This window comes from Penicillium concentricum (assembly GCF_028827145.1).
Source record: "Penicillium concentricum strain IBT 3081 chromosome Unknown utg000006l_segment0_segment0, whole genome shotgun sequence".
Lineage (NCBI taxonomy): Eukaryota > Fungi > Ascomycota > Eurotiomycetes > Eurotiales > Aspergillaceae > Penicillium > Penicillium concentricum.
In genome coordinates, this window is record NW_026622759.1 from 1,840,176 (window position 1) to 1,856,072 (window position 15,897).

At 47.4% G+C, this 15,897-nt stretch overlaps 7 protein-coding genes across 7 annotated transcripts; 5 read left to right on the forward strand and 2 right to left on the reverse strand.

Annotated features, from left to right (window-relative positions):
- Window positions 1-136: 136 nt before the first annotated feature.
- Window positions 137-2,835, forward strand: N7517_010887 (protein arginine N-methyltransferase; the record flags this gene model as incomplete). The annotated part of the gene is made up of 4 exons (XM_056728610.1): window positions 137-253; window positions 311-935; window positions 1,013-2,475; window positions 2,548-2,835. The coding sequence occupies 4 exons, from the start codon at window positions 137-139 to the stop codon at window positions 2,833-2,835; spliced, it is 2,493 nt and encodes an 830-aa protein (XP_056574425.1).
- Window positions 2,836-3,538: 703 nt separating this feature from the next.
- Window positions 3,539-4,566, forward strand: N7517_010888 (lipase family protein; the record flags this gene model as incomplete). The annotated part of the gene is made up of 3 exons (XM_056728611.1): window positions 3,539-3,617; window positions 3,673-3,841; window positions 3,897-4,566. 3 exons carry the CDS (start codon window positions 3,539-3,541, stop codon window positions 4,564-4,566), a joined length of 918 nt encoding a protein of 305 aa, XP_056574426.1.
- A 411-nt stretch (window positions 4,567-4,977) lies between these two features.
- On the forward strand, window positions 4,978-6,961 carry N7517_010889 (Peptidase S10 serine carboxypeptidase; the record flags this gene model as incomplete). Its single annotated transcript, XM_056728612.1, has 6 exons — window positions 4,978-5,189; window positions 5,240-5,276; window positions 5,329-5,469; window positions 5,530-5,836; window positions 5,887-6,466; window positions 6,523-6,961. 6 exons carry the CDS (start codon window positions 4,978-4,980, stop codon window positions 6,959-6,961), a joined length of 1,716 nt encoding a protein of 571 aa, XP_056574427.1.
- Window positions 6,962-7,235: 274 nt separating this feature from the next.
- N7517_010890 (uncharacterized protein) lies at window positions 7,236-7,770 on the reverse strand (the record flags this gene model as incomplete). The annotated part of the gene is made up of 2 exons (XM_056728613.1): window positions 7,236-7,610; window positions 7,675-7,770. The coding sequence occupies 2 exons, from the start codon at window positions 7,768-7,770 to the stop codon at window positions 7,236-7,238; spliced, it is 471 nt and encodes a 156-aa protein (XP_056574428.1).
- A 513-nt stretch (window positions 7,771-8,283) lies between these two features.
- N7517_010891 (uncharacterized protein) lies at window positions 8,284-8,551 on the reverse strand (the record flags this gene model as incomplete). The annotated part of the gene is made up of 2 exons (XM_056728614.1): window positions 8,284-8,431; window positions 8,490-8,551. 2 exons carry the CDS (start codon window positions 8,549-8,551, stop codon window positions 8,284-8,286), a joined length of 210 nt encoding a protein of 69 aa, XP_056574429.1.
- Window positions 8,552-11,456: 2,905 nt separating this feature from the next.
- N7517_010892 (uncharacterized protein) lies at window positions 11,457-12,669 on the forward strand (the record flags this gene model as incomplete). The annotated part of the gene is made up of 4 exons (XM_056728615.1): window positions 11,457-11,720; window positions 11,778-12,002; window positions 12,052-12,194; window positions 12,249-12,669. The coding sequence occupies 4 exons, from the start codon at window positions 11,457-11,459 to the stop codon at window positions 12,667-12,669; spliced, it is 1,053 nt and encodes a 350-aa protein (XP_056574430.1).
- A 567-nt stretch (window positions 12,670-13,236) lies between these two features.
- Window positions 13,237-15,216, forward strand: N7517_010893 (putative GABA permease; the record flags this gene model as incomplete). The annotated part of the gene is made up of 8 exons (XM_056728616.1): window positions 13,237-13,353; window positions 13,402-13,472; window positions 13,527-13,550; window positions 13,601-13,690; window positions 13,740-13,822; window positions 13,876-14,273; window positions 14,338-14,667; window positions 14,734-15,216. The coding sequence occupies 8 exons, from the start codon at window positions 13,237-13,239 to the stop codon at window positions 15,214-15,216; spliced, it is 1,596 nt and encodes a 531-aa protein (XP_056574431.1).
- Window positions 15,217-15,897: the final 681 nt, after the last annotated feature.

Consider the following 15,897-nt stretch of genomic DNA (forward strand, 5'->3'; position numbering starts at 1 on the left):
CTCATCTGAGGCGTGTGGCTTCTTCGGATAGAACTGCCTGATACCAAGTTTATTAGCTCTTCTGTTGCTCAAGAGGTTTTATCCACATCCCTAGTTCCAGACCACCCCCACCATTACGCCAGACTTCTCCGTCAATATGGAGAGCTACAATCCTTCCGATGATCCAGGGCCATCGTTCTGCATTGGGCACCATGAGCACAACAGACTGGTTACTGTGACCCCTCGGGTCATCCAAAACGTACATGAGAGCAATGTTGGTTCTTTCTCTCACCTGTAACATCTACCTTCGTAAATGCTAACTTGATTATAGTATGATATGATGACTGTCCCGATCACGACATCCCACTTCCACTCGCGGGTTCTTGGCCTGTTGTCCTCCTATTTGGCCAATCTGGAATCCCCAACTTACGATGTTGTTGGAACCATGGGTACTACCCAGAACACTCGGCCTATGGTCGTTCCGCCGCTCTCAAAGGCAGACTCATATCTCACCCCGAATGATGCAACCAGTCAACTGGTTGGTGTGATCAGCAGCTGGATTGATCTATGCTCACCCGACCCGTTGATTGCAGACTTGTCCCGGCAAGTTCTGATGTTGGAAGTTGCGTATGCTGCGTTTTGCGGGATTGGATATCTTTTGATTCCTGGCCCAAAGTTGCACCACGGCTCCTTGCATGCTGAGGGTGTTATATATTATGCGCGCGCGATCCAAGATGCCTTAGACCTCGGTCCCTACATCCAGTTTCATATTTGGCAGCAGATGGTTGACAACCCAGAGACCGAAGTTGATACAATGGGCGACTTGGCCCCGCTTGCTCGGGCAGAATACCTGGTGCCAGATGAGGGAACTCCACTCAAGGTTGATCCGTTTGGAAGCTGGGAAGCTTGGGATTCAATTAGAAAGACTTGCAAATACCACACAAGACTCCTCGTTGGTATGAGATCACCCCTCCTTTCAATGGCCTATCGCCATTGTAACAATATCTTGAACTAAAGCTAATATGAACCGCAGCCCTTTCTATGCCGAAGCAACTGCCGTCTCTGTATGTGCAATCCCGATGGCATTCGGAACCAGTGCGTTTATTGACGATTGATGGCTCGACGTTCCTCAAGAACCAGAAAGGATACCCAGTCTTGTCCAAGGCACACCAAGGTTTGATTGCAAAGATGATGCGTCTCCGGACTGCGCCGTGGATTATCCTTTGTGGCGTTGGTCCTATTCCTGGACTTGAAAATATCGAGGACCCTGATACCAACCAGGCTTCGCTGTCTGGATCTGACTATCCAAGCCTATCACAGGCTGGCAAGAAGCAGCACCACGATCCCACTCCACACCTCTCGTATATTCGCAATTTGCAGCTGCGCCAGCCCCCACGGACAGCGATTGAGAGGTTCGGTGTGGGATACCAAGACTATTTGCAGGCACCTCTACAGCCGCTGACAGTCAATCTGGAGAGCATCACATATGAAGTATTTGAAAAGGACCCCATCAAATACGAGTGGTATGAGAAGGCAATCTGCAAGGCGTTGAAAGACTGGGCGGAGCAGAAGAAGGCCACGTCCCACCCGGACGGAAAGGTGATTCTCGCAGTTGTGGGAGCTGGTCGTGGCCCGCTAGTCACTCGTGCACTGAAGGCTAGCGCAGATGCTGGAGTGGAGATTGATCTCTGGGCCGTGGAGAAGAACCAGAACGCGTTTGTGTTGCTACAGCGACACAACGACACAATCTGGGGTGGCAAGGTCACCCTGGTCCAGTCAGACATGCGAAGCTGGAAAGGACCTCTGGTCCGACAGCAGTCGACTACCGCTGCTACGGGCTCGGTCGGCGAACCCCAAGACTCGGCTATGTGCCACACCCATGTTGATATCATTGTCTCGGAACTGTTGGGCTCCTTTGCGGACAATGAGCTTTCTCCAGAATGTCTGGATGGTGTGAACGACGTGATCCACCCCGCCCACGGCATCTCTATTCCTGCCTCATACTCGGCACATTTCACTCCGGTTTCCGCACCCAAATTGCACGCCGATGTTGTGCACCAGACGGTGTCCAACCCGGCCGCCCCAGAGACCCCATACGTCGTGATGCTTCACGCCATTGACTTCCTCTCCACTACTGATACGCCTGCCAGTGTTGAAAGCTCCAACCCCAACAATGGAAACCGGGCATCCACCCCGTCGTCGTCATTCTCCACTACTGAATTCCCTACTCCCTTTGTGCAGACCGCCTGGTCTTTCTCTCACCCGAACCGACACATCCCTACTCAGTCCCCCATGCAGTCGACTATCTCGAACGCCCACAATGTGCGCCAAACACGTCTTGCCTTCCCCTCCCAGAACCGAGGTGTGTGTCACGGTCTGGCCGGCTACTTTGAAACCGTGCTCTACGACGATGTGGAGTTGTCTACCAACCCGGTGACCATGGACGCCAAGAGCGCAAGCATGATCAGCTGGTTCCCCATCTACTTCCCCTTGAAGGTCAGTTTTCTGAAATATCCGACTTTATCTCTCGCTTCTTTTCTTTCCATCATACTGACATTTCTTCCCTAGACCCCTCTTAGTGTCCCCGAAAATGGTGAGATTGTCGCCACGATGTACCGTCAAACCGACGACCGCAAGGTCTGGTATGAATGGATGGTCGAGGTCTATGCCCTTGAACCTACTGCGGCATCTGCCAAACCCACTCCTATGAGCTATGCGCGGGCTGGGTCTCCCGGCATGGAAAGCCTGAAATCCAAGGAAAACGCCACGAAGCAAACTCCCCGTACTGGCTATCGCCGCGTGCGGGTGGGCATGAGCGACTTGCACTCTAGCATCAAGGATGGCTGTTTAATGTGAAATCTATTAGCCAGAGTTGAATAAAAGTTCAAGCCATTAGTTCTAGTATTGCTGACGATTCAAAGTTCATTTCATTTCAGCGAAAAAAAGCCGAAAATCCCTCAGACTAACGTCTGAATCCACATGGAGTATATTGCAATAGCCAAAAGATCTACATAGTAGCCCAATAAATCCCAATGCTACTCCGTACCGTATATGGCAATTGGTGTAAAAATATTTCCCCAGACATGTTCGGGCCGAGCAGGTCAAGCTTCTGCCGATTTATCGGTTTGCATGTGATCGGAATTAAACCGATTTCGACAGACATATATCATCCCATATTATTGTCCGGAGTACGGAGTTCTTTAGTCCCCCGCGATCTGCATCTTACTGCAGGGCCGGGCTGACCGGAACGAGACAATTCAGCTCCACCGCCCCACGGTTTACGACCGATTGGATACAACAAGGGGCGTGATCTATATTTCGTCGATCATAGTATGAATCGGGAATATCCTCCGTAAGCTGAACTGTGCCAAATTTTCTCACATGGAACATGGACCGGACATTGTGATATCTTGGTACATCATGGGAACAAGGCTTGCGCAATTGCGGACCCAAGTCAAGAACTATATGGATCCCTCAGCTGTAAGCATATAAAGCCGTGGATTCCCCGCGGTTGATGTCTCCAGTCTCGACAGGATACCGACATTGACCACAAGCCATCATGCGTTTCTCTTTCTTCACGGCTCTATCCGCAGTGGCTTCGTTGAGTCATGCCCTACCCGGTAAACTGCAGGCTCGAGGTATATCACACATGTTTTCCAGTGTACATTGACTGCATTACTCACATATCATTAGATGTTTCGACCAACGAGCTGAACCAGTTCGACTTTTGGGTCCAGTATGCCGCCGCGTCATACTATCTTGATGTCTATACGGCTCAAGTGGGCGCCAAGATTGTTTGTTCGAAAGGCAACTGTCCCGACGTGGAGAAAACGGGGGCGACTGTATTCTATGACTTCTCGGAGTAAGCAACCCCAAATGGAATCCATACCCGTGACAAGATACTCACACAAACACAGCACCACCATCACCGATACTGCTGGCTTCATCGCAGTAGATCACACTAACGCAGCGGTTGTTCTTTCCTTCCGCGGGTCGTACTCAATCCGTAACTGGATCACCGATGCTTCATTCCTATACACAAACCCCGATCTCTGCAAGGGATGTTTCGCCGAACTCGGCTTCTGGAGTTCCTGGAAACTCGTCCGTGACGACGTCATCAAAGAACTGAAAGAAGCCATATCCCAGAACCCAAACTACGAGCTGGTCGTAGTGGGCCACAGTCTCGGTGCCGCCATTGCAACCCTTGCTGCTGCTGATCTCCGGGGTAAAGGATACCCGTCGGCTAAGTTGTATGCGTATGCCTCTCCTCGCGTGGCGAACGCGGCTTTGGCGAAGTATATCACGGCTCAGGGAAACAACTACCGCTTCACTCACACCAATGACCCGGTCCCTAAGCTGCCGTTGTTGACTATGGGCTATGTTCATGTCAGTCCTGAGTATTGGATCACGTCACCTAACAATGCTACCGTCAGTACTTCTGATATTGATGTTATTCAGGGGGATGTCTCATTTGCCGGGAATACTGGAACTGGCTTGCCGTTGCTGACGGACTTTGAGGCGCACATATGGTACTTTGTGCAGGTTGATGCTGGTAAGGGCGATGGACTGCCATTCAAGAGGGTTTAATTTTGATCAAGTGCCCTTAACTTTGATAGATTATATAATAACTAGGCAACGATGATATAAAGAATAATGATGGGTTTCCAAGTTATGCATGGCATGGTAGCATGTAATACATGTAATTGTGCCGAGTGCAGTAAGGGGTAGAAAACAAAAATTTCCAACTTGATTCGAAGCTCAAAGAACAAATAAGGTTGAAAGATAAGCAATTCGCTCACCTCCGGACCTCAGGAGACGTCCAGTCGGAGATCCGTCGGCTTTGGACTAAAAAGGCGAGATTAGGACGATCTTAGTGGTTTCTGGGCTGTCGCGTTTAAGCCCAGCAATATATATAGTGGATATCCCTTGTGCGGGGTTATCTAAGTCAATGATATAAAAACCCCCCGACGTGAACTTTTGGAGATATTTTCATCCAAAATGGTGTTATATACCAAGCTTTTATTGGCAACATTGGCGCACTTGGCCACGGCACAATTTGTGCCCGCGCCAACCGACTTGATTACCAAGAAAGGACATGCCGGTATCAATGTGCGATATAAGGAAGTGCCTGCTGGAATTTGTGAACAAGATCCCAATGTGAAGAGTTACTCTGGTTACGCTGATGTTGGTGAAAACGAGCATATTTTCTGGTAAGCATGCCTGATATAGATGAGCTTGAGGCAGCGACTGACTAGCACAGGTGGTTCTTCGAGGCTAGAAATGGTGACCCTAAAGATGTATGTTGCGACGGTATTTGAGTATTCACAAAATGTACTGACAATCAATAAGGCACCACTTACGGTTTGGATCAATGGAGGGCCGGGATCGTCTTCGATGATTGGTCTATTCCAGGAATTAGGGCCATGTGGAGTTGATTACGACGGAACTGTATACAACAACCCGTATTCTTGGAGCAACGTGAGCAATATGGTAAGTTTGCTTTTTTTTCCCCAATATTGTTTGTCGTGATTCTAACTAAACCGTCGATAGCTCTTCGTTGACCAGCCTGCCACGGTTGGACTGTCATATACAACTCCCATTCCAGCCTACGAGGATAACGACGGCAACATCGTCCAGCTGCCCAGCGAGGAATGTCCCGACTACGCGCAGCAACTTGGAACATGCGGTACATACTCCAAACCAGACATCGGCCTAGTCCCCAATACAACCGCAGGTGCGGCCCCGAATATGTGGAAGACACTACAAGGGTTCATGGGAGCATTCCCCAAGTACTCGAGAAACGGCATCAACTTCGCGACTGAGAGTTACGGGGGGCACTATGGCCCAATCTTCAACGGTAAGGACCCCAGGTATGCATGCACACGACCGGCGCTAACTTCAGACCAGAGTACTTTGTCAAACAAAATGCCAAAAAGTCACACGACAAGCCCCACGACTCAATCAAGATCGACCTTGAGAACGTCCTCATTGGAAATGGCTGGTTCGATCCGTTGATTCAATATCAGGCCTACTACAATTTCTCCATCTCCCCCGGAAACTCATACGACTACAACCCATACAACGAGTCCGTGCAGGCAGAGTGGTACAACAATCTTTATGGTGAAGGAAACTGCGTCGATCGGACTAGAGAATGCTACGCGACCGGCCGGGATGATATTTGCACTGCTGCGGATAACTTCTGCGCTTCGAAGGTTGAGTCAATGTTTGATATCTACTCTGGACGTGACGAGTATGATATGCGAGAGTTGACGCCCGATCCGTTCCCGTACGCCTTTTACGTCGAATATCTCAACAGTCCTAAAGTCCAAGCTGCGATTGGAGCATACCAGAACTACTCAGAGTCCTCAGGAACTGTGGGTAATGCGTTCGGAAGTACAGGTGACGACGACCGCGAGTCTGGGACACTCGAGGCTGTGAGGAAGTTGCTTCAAGCTGGAGTACAGGTTTCGCTGTATTTCGGAGATGCGTGAGCTTTCCAACGTCGTGAGGTTAATAGAGAGACCATGCTAATTTGTGCTCTAGTGATTACAATTGCAACTGGCTCGGTGGACAAGTTGTGGCTGAGGAGACCAATGCCCGAGGGTATGAACATGCAGGTTTTGTGGACATCACCACTTCGGATGGTATTGTCCATGGACAGGTTCGTCAAAGTGACTTGTTCAGCTTTGTGCGGATCTACGAGTCCGGTCATGAAGTACCTTTCTACCAGCCGTTGGCTTCGTTGGAGATGTTCGAGCGAATTCTTTTGAGAAAGGACATCGCGACTGGCAAGAAAAATCTGAAGCCACAAGGCGGTTACCGCACACATGGAACACCGACGAGCGACTACCGAGAGGGTAACAGCACGGTGGTTATGGAAGTTCTTGATAGCAGTGCGACTTACAACACCACTCTCAACGGACCGAACCCACCGAAACCATCTAGCTCAGCCTCAGTCAGATTACGCAGACAGGGTAACTGAGAAGTGCGTGAAGAGCAAAACATGTACGACTAGTCTAGCAAGTGAAGAGTGATTTACCGTGCAATGTTTACTTCTGAGTACTTATGCTTGAGTTTGTTTGTGAAATTTGAATTTGAAGTTAAAGACAAATGTGAAAGCCCACCCTTTCCATGTCTGAGTACATTGACGCCGCGTAAAACAATTCCAAGATTCAGTTCCTCCGTTTGATTCATTCCATCTGATATCCCTCTTGGAAAGGTTAAAAGTAAGGCGGCGTGGTGACACAAGTAGTGATCTACTCGGTCAGGTTGGCGGTGTCGTCGGCATTGTCGGTCTGAGCAGACTCCTCAGTGGGCTCAGACTCAGCCTTGACAGCTGCCTTGCGGCGCTTGGCAGGCACGGTCTTGGTAGAGGCATTTTTGTCGACACCAGGATTACGAGTGCGCGACTTCTTGACTGGGGAACCAGTGTTTTGGTCCTCAGACTTGACAGCGGTGTCAGACTTGGCGGCGGGATCAGACTTGGTAGCAGTTTCGGGCTTGGAAGCGGTAGAGTTGATAGGCGATCCCTCACCAAGAATGGCTTGAAGGCGACCTCTGGCACGATAGTAGTTGGTGGATGCCGAGGTCTTCTTCATACCAAGGAGACCAGCGAGTTTCTCCATATCGATCTATAAAATGGATAATATTATTAGACAGAGCTAGAAAGATGTCAGATAAATGACGAAGACCCACCTTTCCTTCATGACACAGGCTAGCATAAACAAGCAGCCGGGCATCCGCCTGTTTCATCTCAGACAGCGAGCCCTCCAGCTTGATAGGAGATGACATATTGTTGATAGAAGTGATGAATAGTAGATGAAAACGATGTATGGTAGTGCGTGTGGATGAGTTTGGGAATGCGTGTGGATGAGATTGGAAGAAGAGGAAGAGTGAACAGGAGGTCAGGGAGCAGAAAGTTAAGGCACAATGTCGAAAGAGGAAGGGGCACAAGTGACGGTGGAATTTGCGACAGGGTGCGCTGAGAATATTCGTTCGGAATTCGTTCACAGGACAGTTACAACACTAAAGTTATGTATCCAGGCTAGAGGTCATTCCTTCCCTCACTAAACCTCTTTTTAGATCAAGTGATATACCTGTACCTGTTGTTATTTTATTTGCTCTGTTTATTAATGATACTTTCACTGCATATAACATTCTGATTGTTCTGATATTTAGAACTCGCGACTGACCCATGTGCCCTCCACGCCTTGTAAAACAATGTATCTGTACGTACAGTTGGATCTCCATATATTAGACAAACATACAGAGGAACCTACACAGCAAATCCATCATGGAGTAATATCAAGAGGCAGTCTTGCCGCCGCAGTCGGGGGTCTTGAGACCCTTCTCGAGCTTGCGTCCGGACTCCATCAGACCCCATACATCCTCCCATTCCTCTTTCCCGGGCGTGTTGAATTGGATTTTCCATGGTTCGTCGAAAGCCTCGAACCTGTAGAGGGTGTGAGTAATTTCAATAGACCGAGAGGTTGATGAATAAAAAGACATACCAGAAATAATCAGGTCCATTTTCCAATGCCGGACAGATCCAGTCAGCCATAAAAATGTTCATGTTATCGACACTGGCGATAGAGCTAGGCATGTCGTCGTGGAGTATACAACGTAATCCAATTTTGACTGTATACTCTGCAAGTGAGGGTGAATGACTAAATTACTGGCAATATTATCTAATGGGAGAGTTGTGCACACTTAGTCGCCCGTACCATGCGGAAAGACACAAAACCAGAAGACAGTAGCTGCATACGTGGATTTGTATACAGACCAAAAGCTTGATTTTTGACTTGCAAAACCGTCCAAAAACATGGAGATACTCCTATTTGTATGAGATGAAAAGTTTCATTTTTGACTTGCAAAACCGCCCAAAAACATGGAGATACTCCCATTTGTATGAAATGAAAAGTTTCATTTTTGATAGCTACAGTATAATAAATTTACCATACACTGTAGTTATAAGTCTGCGTAGATACCCCCAGCCGGTCAGGCGGACACCCCTGACATGTGTTCTGCCTTTTCCACTGTATATGATTTTATGCCTGAATGCCTGACTTTAGAACGGCAGAAAAGTTAAAATACCTGAAGTTCTACCTACCTAGGTAGGTATTAACGTATTCGGTAGTTAAGCGAGCTGCGCGCGCAAGCCAGCTGCGCAGCCCAAAACACATAGTAAAAGTGATGCACTTGTCATTTCTATTTCAACAACCAACGTTTTTATCATATTGAATTTCTTGCCGATAGCAACCGATAAGCATTTTAAGTGTTATCTAACAGTTTCGCCTAAATCAAAAGCCTGCATTGTCATGGTATCAAAAAATACATCGCTACACCCGAGAAATATATATATCTCTATCAAAACCCTATCAAATTCCTATAAAGTCTATATGATAGCTAGATATCATATAAAATGTGTTAGGCTATAAGGAAAAGTTCATATACACAACCGTTGTTGCAATATCATGTTGTAATTTATCGCTTTTACTATGTGTCTTGGGCTGCGCAGCTGGCTTGCGCGCGCAGCTCGCTTACCGAATACGTTATATGTGCCTTAGTAATCAACATAGCCTGATTTCGCAGGCGTTTACAAGCGTCAAAATTGAAGCTTTTGATCTCATACGACCATCATTTTTGACAAATGTATTCTAAAAGTAATGATGTCTACTCTTTGTGGATCATTCTGGGAACTTGAAGGTCCGTGTAATCTCGTCGCCCCCTGGCTGCATCCGCTTTTCAATGAGATACTAGATGAAACATCTCCCACTGTTGACCATGAGTATGAAACACTCGCTTTAATCGGCGCAATACGCCGACCAAATTTAGGTGCTCTTGGATTGGAGCGGTTGCAGGTGGGCTAGCCCCAACAATCGTTGCGAACGTCAAGACAGCCTGTCCTCCTCTCGATGCACTTTCTTTTCCCTGGACTGGCTGTCTTCAAACATTCATGGACAGTGCAGGTTCGGGTCCATCCACACATGGAAATCCCGAATAAATCTCAAGGCCAGAAATATGGCGCCTACTACATCTTCTTCAAATCGAGACTCGAAAGGGCTGGTTGATCAACTTGAAGATCGAGTGAAAAACTGGCTCAATTCAGTCGACTAACGAAATTCTAGTCTGTCAAGTGTGGATTTTAACTGATATAAATAGCGCGGCACGGATGGAAGAGGCTATAGCTTGTGTGTTACTGATGGCCTAGTAGACATAAACGAATACTTAAACAACTTTTGAAAATAGATGCCACGGAACCCTACTGCCCCCCATGATCCTGAGTCAGGCCACTGAGCTCCAACCAACATTGCGTTGCTTTGACTATAGGCCACCAAAACAAGTCTTCTCCAATCATGAAGGGATAATGCAGTCGTTCCACTCTCAGCCTCAAGGATAAGCAGGTCAGTGCGGTAAAATAGGCGAAATAAACCAGGGCCCATGAAAGATTATAGCTCCGCTGATTTTGCCGTTCTGGCGCTTACGTTAGCATGTGATTTCTGGTAGTTCTGTAGTCCATCTCGGTTGGTTTCAGGTTGCCCTTGCGGGTTTGACTTAATCGCCAGGGGATGTTACACTGGCCCTGTCGGGTCTGCATCATATGACCTGCTCTAGCAATGGGTTGATACTAAGCACCTTGTCACATCGGGGGATGCTAGAAACAGGGGAATTCACCACAAAGCAAATCAGATTAAGTCACGGATGTCATTATGCCGTTATCATCTAGGGTTTAGACTAGAACTAGGTCCAGACCTGCCCTCGCTGTAATCTGGCTATTCTATAGTGCTTCATGGTTATGGAAATTCAAAATCGGCAAGTTGAATGGACACACGCTTTTGGTACGGAGTAGAAGTTCCTGAAATTGAAAGGTAGACTTTGGTCTATTATAAATTGCAGGACACCGATGAGCTTGAACGCAATAGCAAAGCAAATATTGTAAGACATGTTAATTTAATTAACTCTGCATAAAGCTGCAGATAGGAATTAATTAATAAACAAGGTACGGAGTACTCCGTACTGAATATAATATAGACCGAAGCTAAGAAGGCAACAGTTCCGAACATAGTAGGACAAGGGGCTAGATTTCGACATTCTAGAAAAGAAGATTAACAGGGATTAATAATAAATTGCTCAAAGTGGCGTTTGCCGATGAACAGGTTATGCGAGTTGATAGCTTCATAGTAAGTGGAGAGTGATTCATTTTTAAACGAATCCCAAGACCTCTTGGCAAGTAAACTTTTAACATCCCTGCAAGTGTAATGTAATTTGCTTTTTATGAATTTCTGACCACAAATGGACTGAGTTTCAAACCAATCATCTCTATTAGTCCGGCAATCTCGCCTTCACCTTCAGCCACGACTATGAACGCCTAAAGTTAACCTGATACCACGTACACAACATGCGATACCCGCCCATTACCCGCCACGCACATGGCTTTAAGCCTCTTGGTGCATCTTTTCTGATTCACTATCGCCGTCATGCGTCCGGAGTTGAAAAACACCTGGACTCCTGCGATCAATGTCTTGACCTGGTTTATGCTGGTGACGGCTATTCTAAGTGTCTTGACACGTCTAGGGACGAAGTACTTCATTTTTCGGAAGTGGACATTTGACGATGGCCTCGCTACTGCTTCGCTGGTGCTCTGTATTGCGCAGTCCATTGTGGTCTCGGTAGCGACGGCGCATGGACTGGGACAGCACCGTGATATGCTGTCAGATCACTCACTTGAAACCATGATGAAGGTAAGAATAGAATTATGCCTTTCTTGAATCCTTCCTAATGAGTTTCAATCACTCCAGGCTGAATACGCGGCGACCATTCTATTCATTGTCAGCATTTGCTGCTCGAAACTATCGCTCTTGGTCTTCATTCGCAACTTGACACCCGCGTCCTTGGATCGCCGTTTTGCACTCGTGCTGGGAATATTGATCGGATTGTGGACTGTTGTTAGCATTTTCACGGCCGCCTTCCAATGCGGTGTACCAGAGACATGGAATTATCTATACGGGAGTTGTTTCCACCGGGTGAGTGATTTGTCTCTATACATAACCACGGCAGTCGCTGACTTTATAGGCTGCGTGGTGGAATTACCTCGGCATCACGAATATATTGACGGAGGCCGGGATAATGGGTCAAGCGCTGCTAGTTATCGTTCGTATCCAGACCGATTTCAGCAGAAAGGCTAGTTTGTCTAGTGTATTCTTGATCCGAGTTATGTACGTGCTGAATCCATTCCATATTGCGAGAATTCACTAACGAAGATGGCACAGTGTAATTATCGCGATTATTTGCCAACTTGCTTACGCCAGTCAAAAGAATTCCACCGATTCTACTTTTGATGGCTGGGCCGTCGCAATTTCAACGCAAGTGGCTCAAACCTTAAGCATTGTCACTGCCTGTTCTCCCCAATTCAAGCCTTTCTTGGATAACCTTCGGTCATCGGGAATGGGGTTGGGAATGACGAGCTCCAACTATGCCAGCAAACATAGGACATATGCTATGAGCACGTACAAGCACTCCCGTCGCACCCAAGGCACCCAGGGAAGTGAAACTCACGAGCTAGTCTCAATGCCCCAAGGGACCCAGACTGTGGTGACTGCTCGGGACGACGACAATGAAAGCCAGTCCAGTCGATCTAACATAATTATGGAGACGCGGACCTGGACCGTGACTGGAGAGTTACAAAATTGAATTTCAGCTAAAATCATGAGATTTGAAAAATTGAGAAATCCTTCGATCCACTTTTGTGCATATTTCTATATTGTTTCTAGACATTGCGCTTTTTCCTTTTATAACCATCCACGAATCACAATGTACGATAGGGTGTGATTGTACACCCCACTTCAATGTAACAAAAAAAGTCCAATCAACTTCATACAAAGGACCGCTAAGGACACTAAGGACCACTAACGGAATATCCGATAAACTTAAAAAAATTCCAGCCATTTGCCGTTCGGCTGCCGGGAGTGATTAGCGTACCCGGATTCGCATCGCTTACAAGACAACCTTGGAACTTTGGAAGTCAAGCCACATAATTTCAGACAATGCCTAGGTTCATTAGCCGGCCTCGTGCTACCCCTGCTGCATTAGCGTCTAACAATCTCCCCAACCACATGTAACTATGTGCAGAATTGATTGCGCTAGTTTCAAACCTTTTGCCCCTTGAACCTTCGACGTCCATGGCAAAAGCCTGCATTATTCTCCTCTGATCTGGGGATTTTGCTTTTTTTTCTTGCAATCATACGGCAATCATTCATTATGCTGTCTAAATATTCGAAACAGATGTCTTCGGGGGCACAGGAGATGGACAATCTATCAAGGAAGGAGCTTGATGATGCCAATCTCGCCCGTATGGGCAAACGCCCTGTCTTGAAGGTAGATGATCTGGAAGAATGCAAATCGGATACGGACTAACCGAAACAGCGCAACTTTGGTTTGATGTCAATGCTGGGTTTCAGTTGTACAATTCTGATTACCTGGGAGGGAATTGTCGTGTAAGTGCCGGGAAAGATTAAGCCTGAGAAAACGTTAGCTGACACTGTGAATAGGCTATTCTTGCAAGCATATCAAAAGTAAGGGGCCTGGATGAGATATTGACCCCGCAGTGCTAACAGTTACACAGTGGAGGTCCAGCTGGAGCTGTATATGGATTTCTTTTCGTTTGGGCTGGTGTCGCAGCTACCTTTGTCGTTCTATCAGAATTGGCTTCTATGTACGGAATTATCTCCCTGCTATCTGGATTGAAGCTAACTGGTTAATAGGGCACCCACATCTGGAGGACAGTACCATTGGACATCCATGTTAGCCCCGCGATCGTGCATGAAACTCATGAGTTACATCACAGGTCAGTAGAAGATCAACAGAGCCATGCAAAACTAATGTTAACACATTTCATAGGTTGGCTTACTGTCATTGGGTGGCAAGCAACATTCGCAACCTCGTGTTATTTGGTTGGCACCTTGATTCAAGGCTTGATCTTACTCACAGACAATACATATGTGCCGAAGAACTGGCACCCGACTCTCCTATTCTGGGCCGTCGTGGCATTTTCCGTCGCCATCAACAGTGTTGGAGGAAAGGTTCTTCCTCGATTCGAGGGCATGATCTTGATCCTCCATATCCTTGGCTTCTTCGCTATTCTCATCCCCTTGACTTACATGGCTGATCATGGAACCTCCAAGGAGGTCTTTACCCAATTCCTCAACATGGGCGAATTCCCGTCTCAAGGACTGTCGTTCTTCGTCGGAACCGTCGGCTGTATCTTTGCGTTTGCCGGTGGTGATGCCGCGGTTCATGTGCGTCTCTCCATCGAAACTATTCAAACATTTAGGCCGTGACTAACCGCAACTCTCCATCTAGATGTCCGAAGAAATCACAAATGCCGCCGTCGCAGTCCCCACCTCGATCATGCTGAGTGTTTTGATCAACGGATCCTTGGGCTTCGGCATGTTGCTCGCCATGCTGTTCTGCAGCGGTGATCTTGGATCCTCCCTCCAATCACCGACTGGATGGCCCTTTATGGCCATTTTCCTAGAGGCAACAGGTTCCGTAGCCGGAACCGCCGTAATGGCCTCAATCGTTACTACCATGGGTGCCACCACCTCCGTCGGCATGTTGGCGTCGACTTCGCGCCAATTTTGGTCCTTTGCTAGAGATCGCGGCATTCCCGGCTGGCGATTGTGGAGCCAGGTAAGATTCATTTTCTAACCCCCTACGCGCTGGTCTGGATCATCAAGCTGATTTGAATACCCACAGGTCACCGAGGGCTCTGCCATCCCCCTCTACTCTGTTTTAATAACATCCGTGATCGCCTGCCTCCTCGCACTCATCAGCATCGGCTCCCCCGTCGCCTTCAACGATCTCTGCTCAATGTCCATCTCCGGCCTGTACCTTTCATACATGATAGTTGGTAGTCTTCTCCTCTGGCGCCGTTGCACGGGCGGCATCAGCTCTGCTCGCAGCAGCAATTCCGACGTCGTCAATACCGCCGGCGCGAAGCTCGTCTGGGGCCCGTTCCATCTCCCCGGCATCTGGGGTATTCTCATCAACGCCTGGGCTTTGATTTACATGACCATCGCTGTGTTCTTCACCTTCTGGCCTACGTCTTGGGTGGTGAGTGTTGAGACTATGAACTACAGTGTTGTTGGAACTTTCGGAACCATCATCCTCAGTCTCATCTACTACTATGCTCGGGCGAGAAATGTCTATACCGGACCTATCATGGAGCATATTCAGTAAATCAATGTCTACGGACTTGGGAGGGATTTTGTGATTTTGTGACTTGTACTTGACATTGTATATAATTTTGTATAATTTTGGATATATTGTTGAGTTTCGCGGCCTTTTGGTTTGAGCAAGAGATAAAAAGCTTATTGAATATATTCGCGAATCAAAGTACACATTCAACTTTTTTTCAGATCAAGCCCACAGTGTAATGACTTGTGCAACGTGGATCGGGAAATCTGTCTCGTGTACACAAGAATAAAATGTCCAAGCTCAGTGAAGCACCATGTTTTCGGATGTGAACCGAAACGTGGAACTTAAAAGTTACCCGTGGGGCCATTCGATTTCATGCGGGTGATCGTCTCTACGGCTATCGAAACCAGGTATCCCGATGAGTACCAGTATCATAGCCAATCAGCATATTGGGTCGAGTTATTTTTCTTCTTCCATAAAGCATGTAATGAGACTATTTCGATATATATTCTTTGGCATATAATTAGAAGCATGCACCTCAAAAAAGTCGAGAGTCTCAACAAGACTCGGATACCCACATACCCGAGATCACAAGACATCTATTTCCGAAAACGAAGAAAAAGCAGATATATTCCCATTTCCAACAAAGCGGTGTGCTAAGAGGCAACTCAGTAGGCGCTGTTGGTATCGGCATTTCGCCTTGTTGCCTTTTCGAGGCACCAA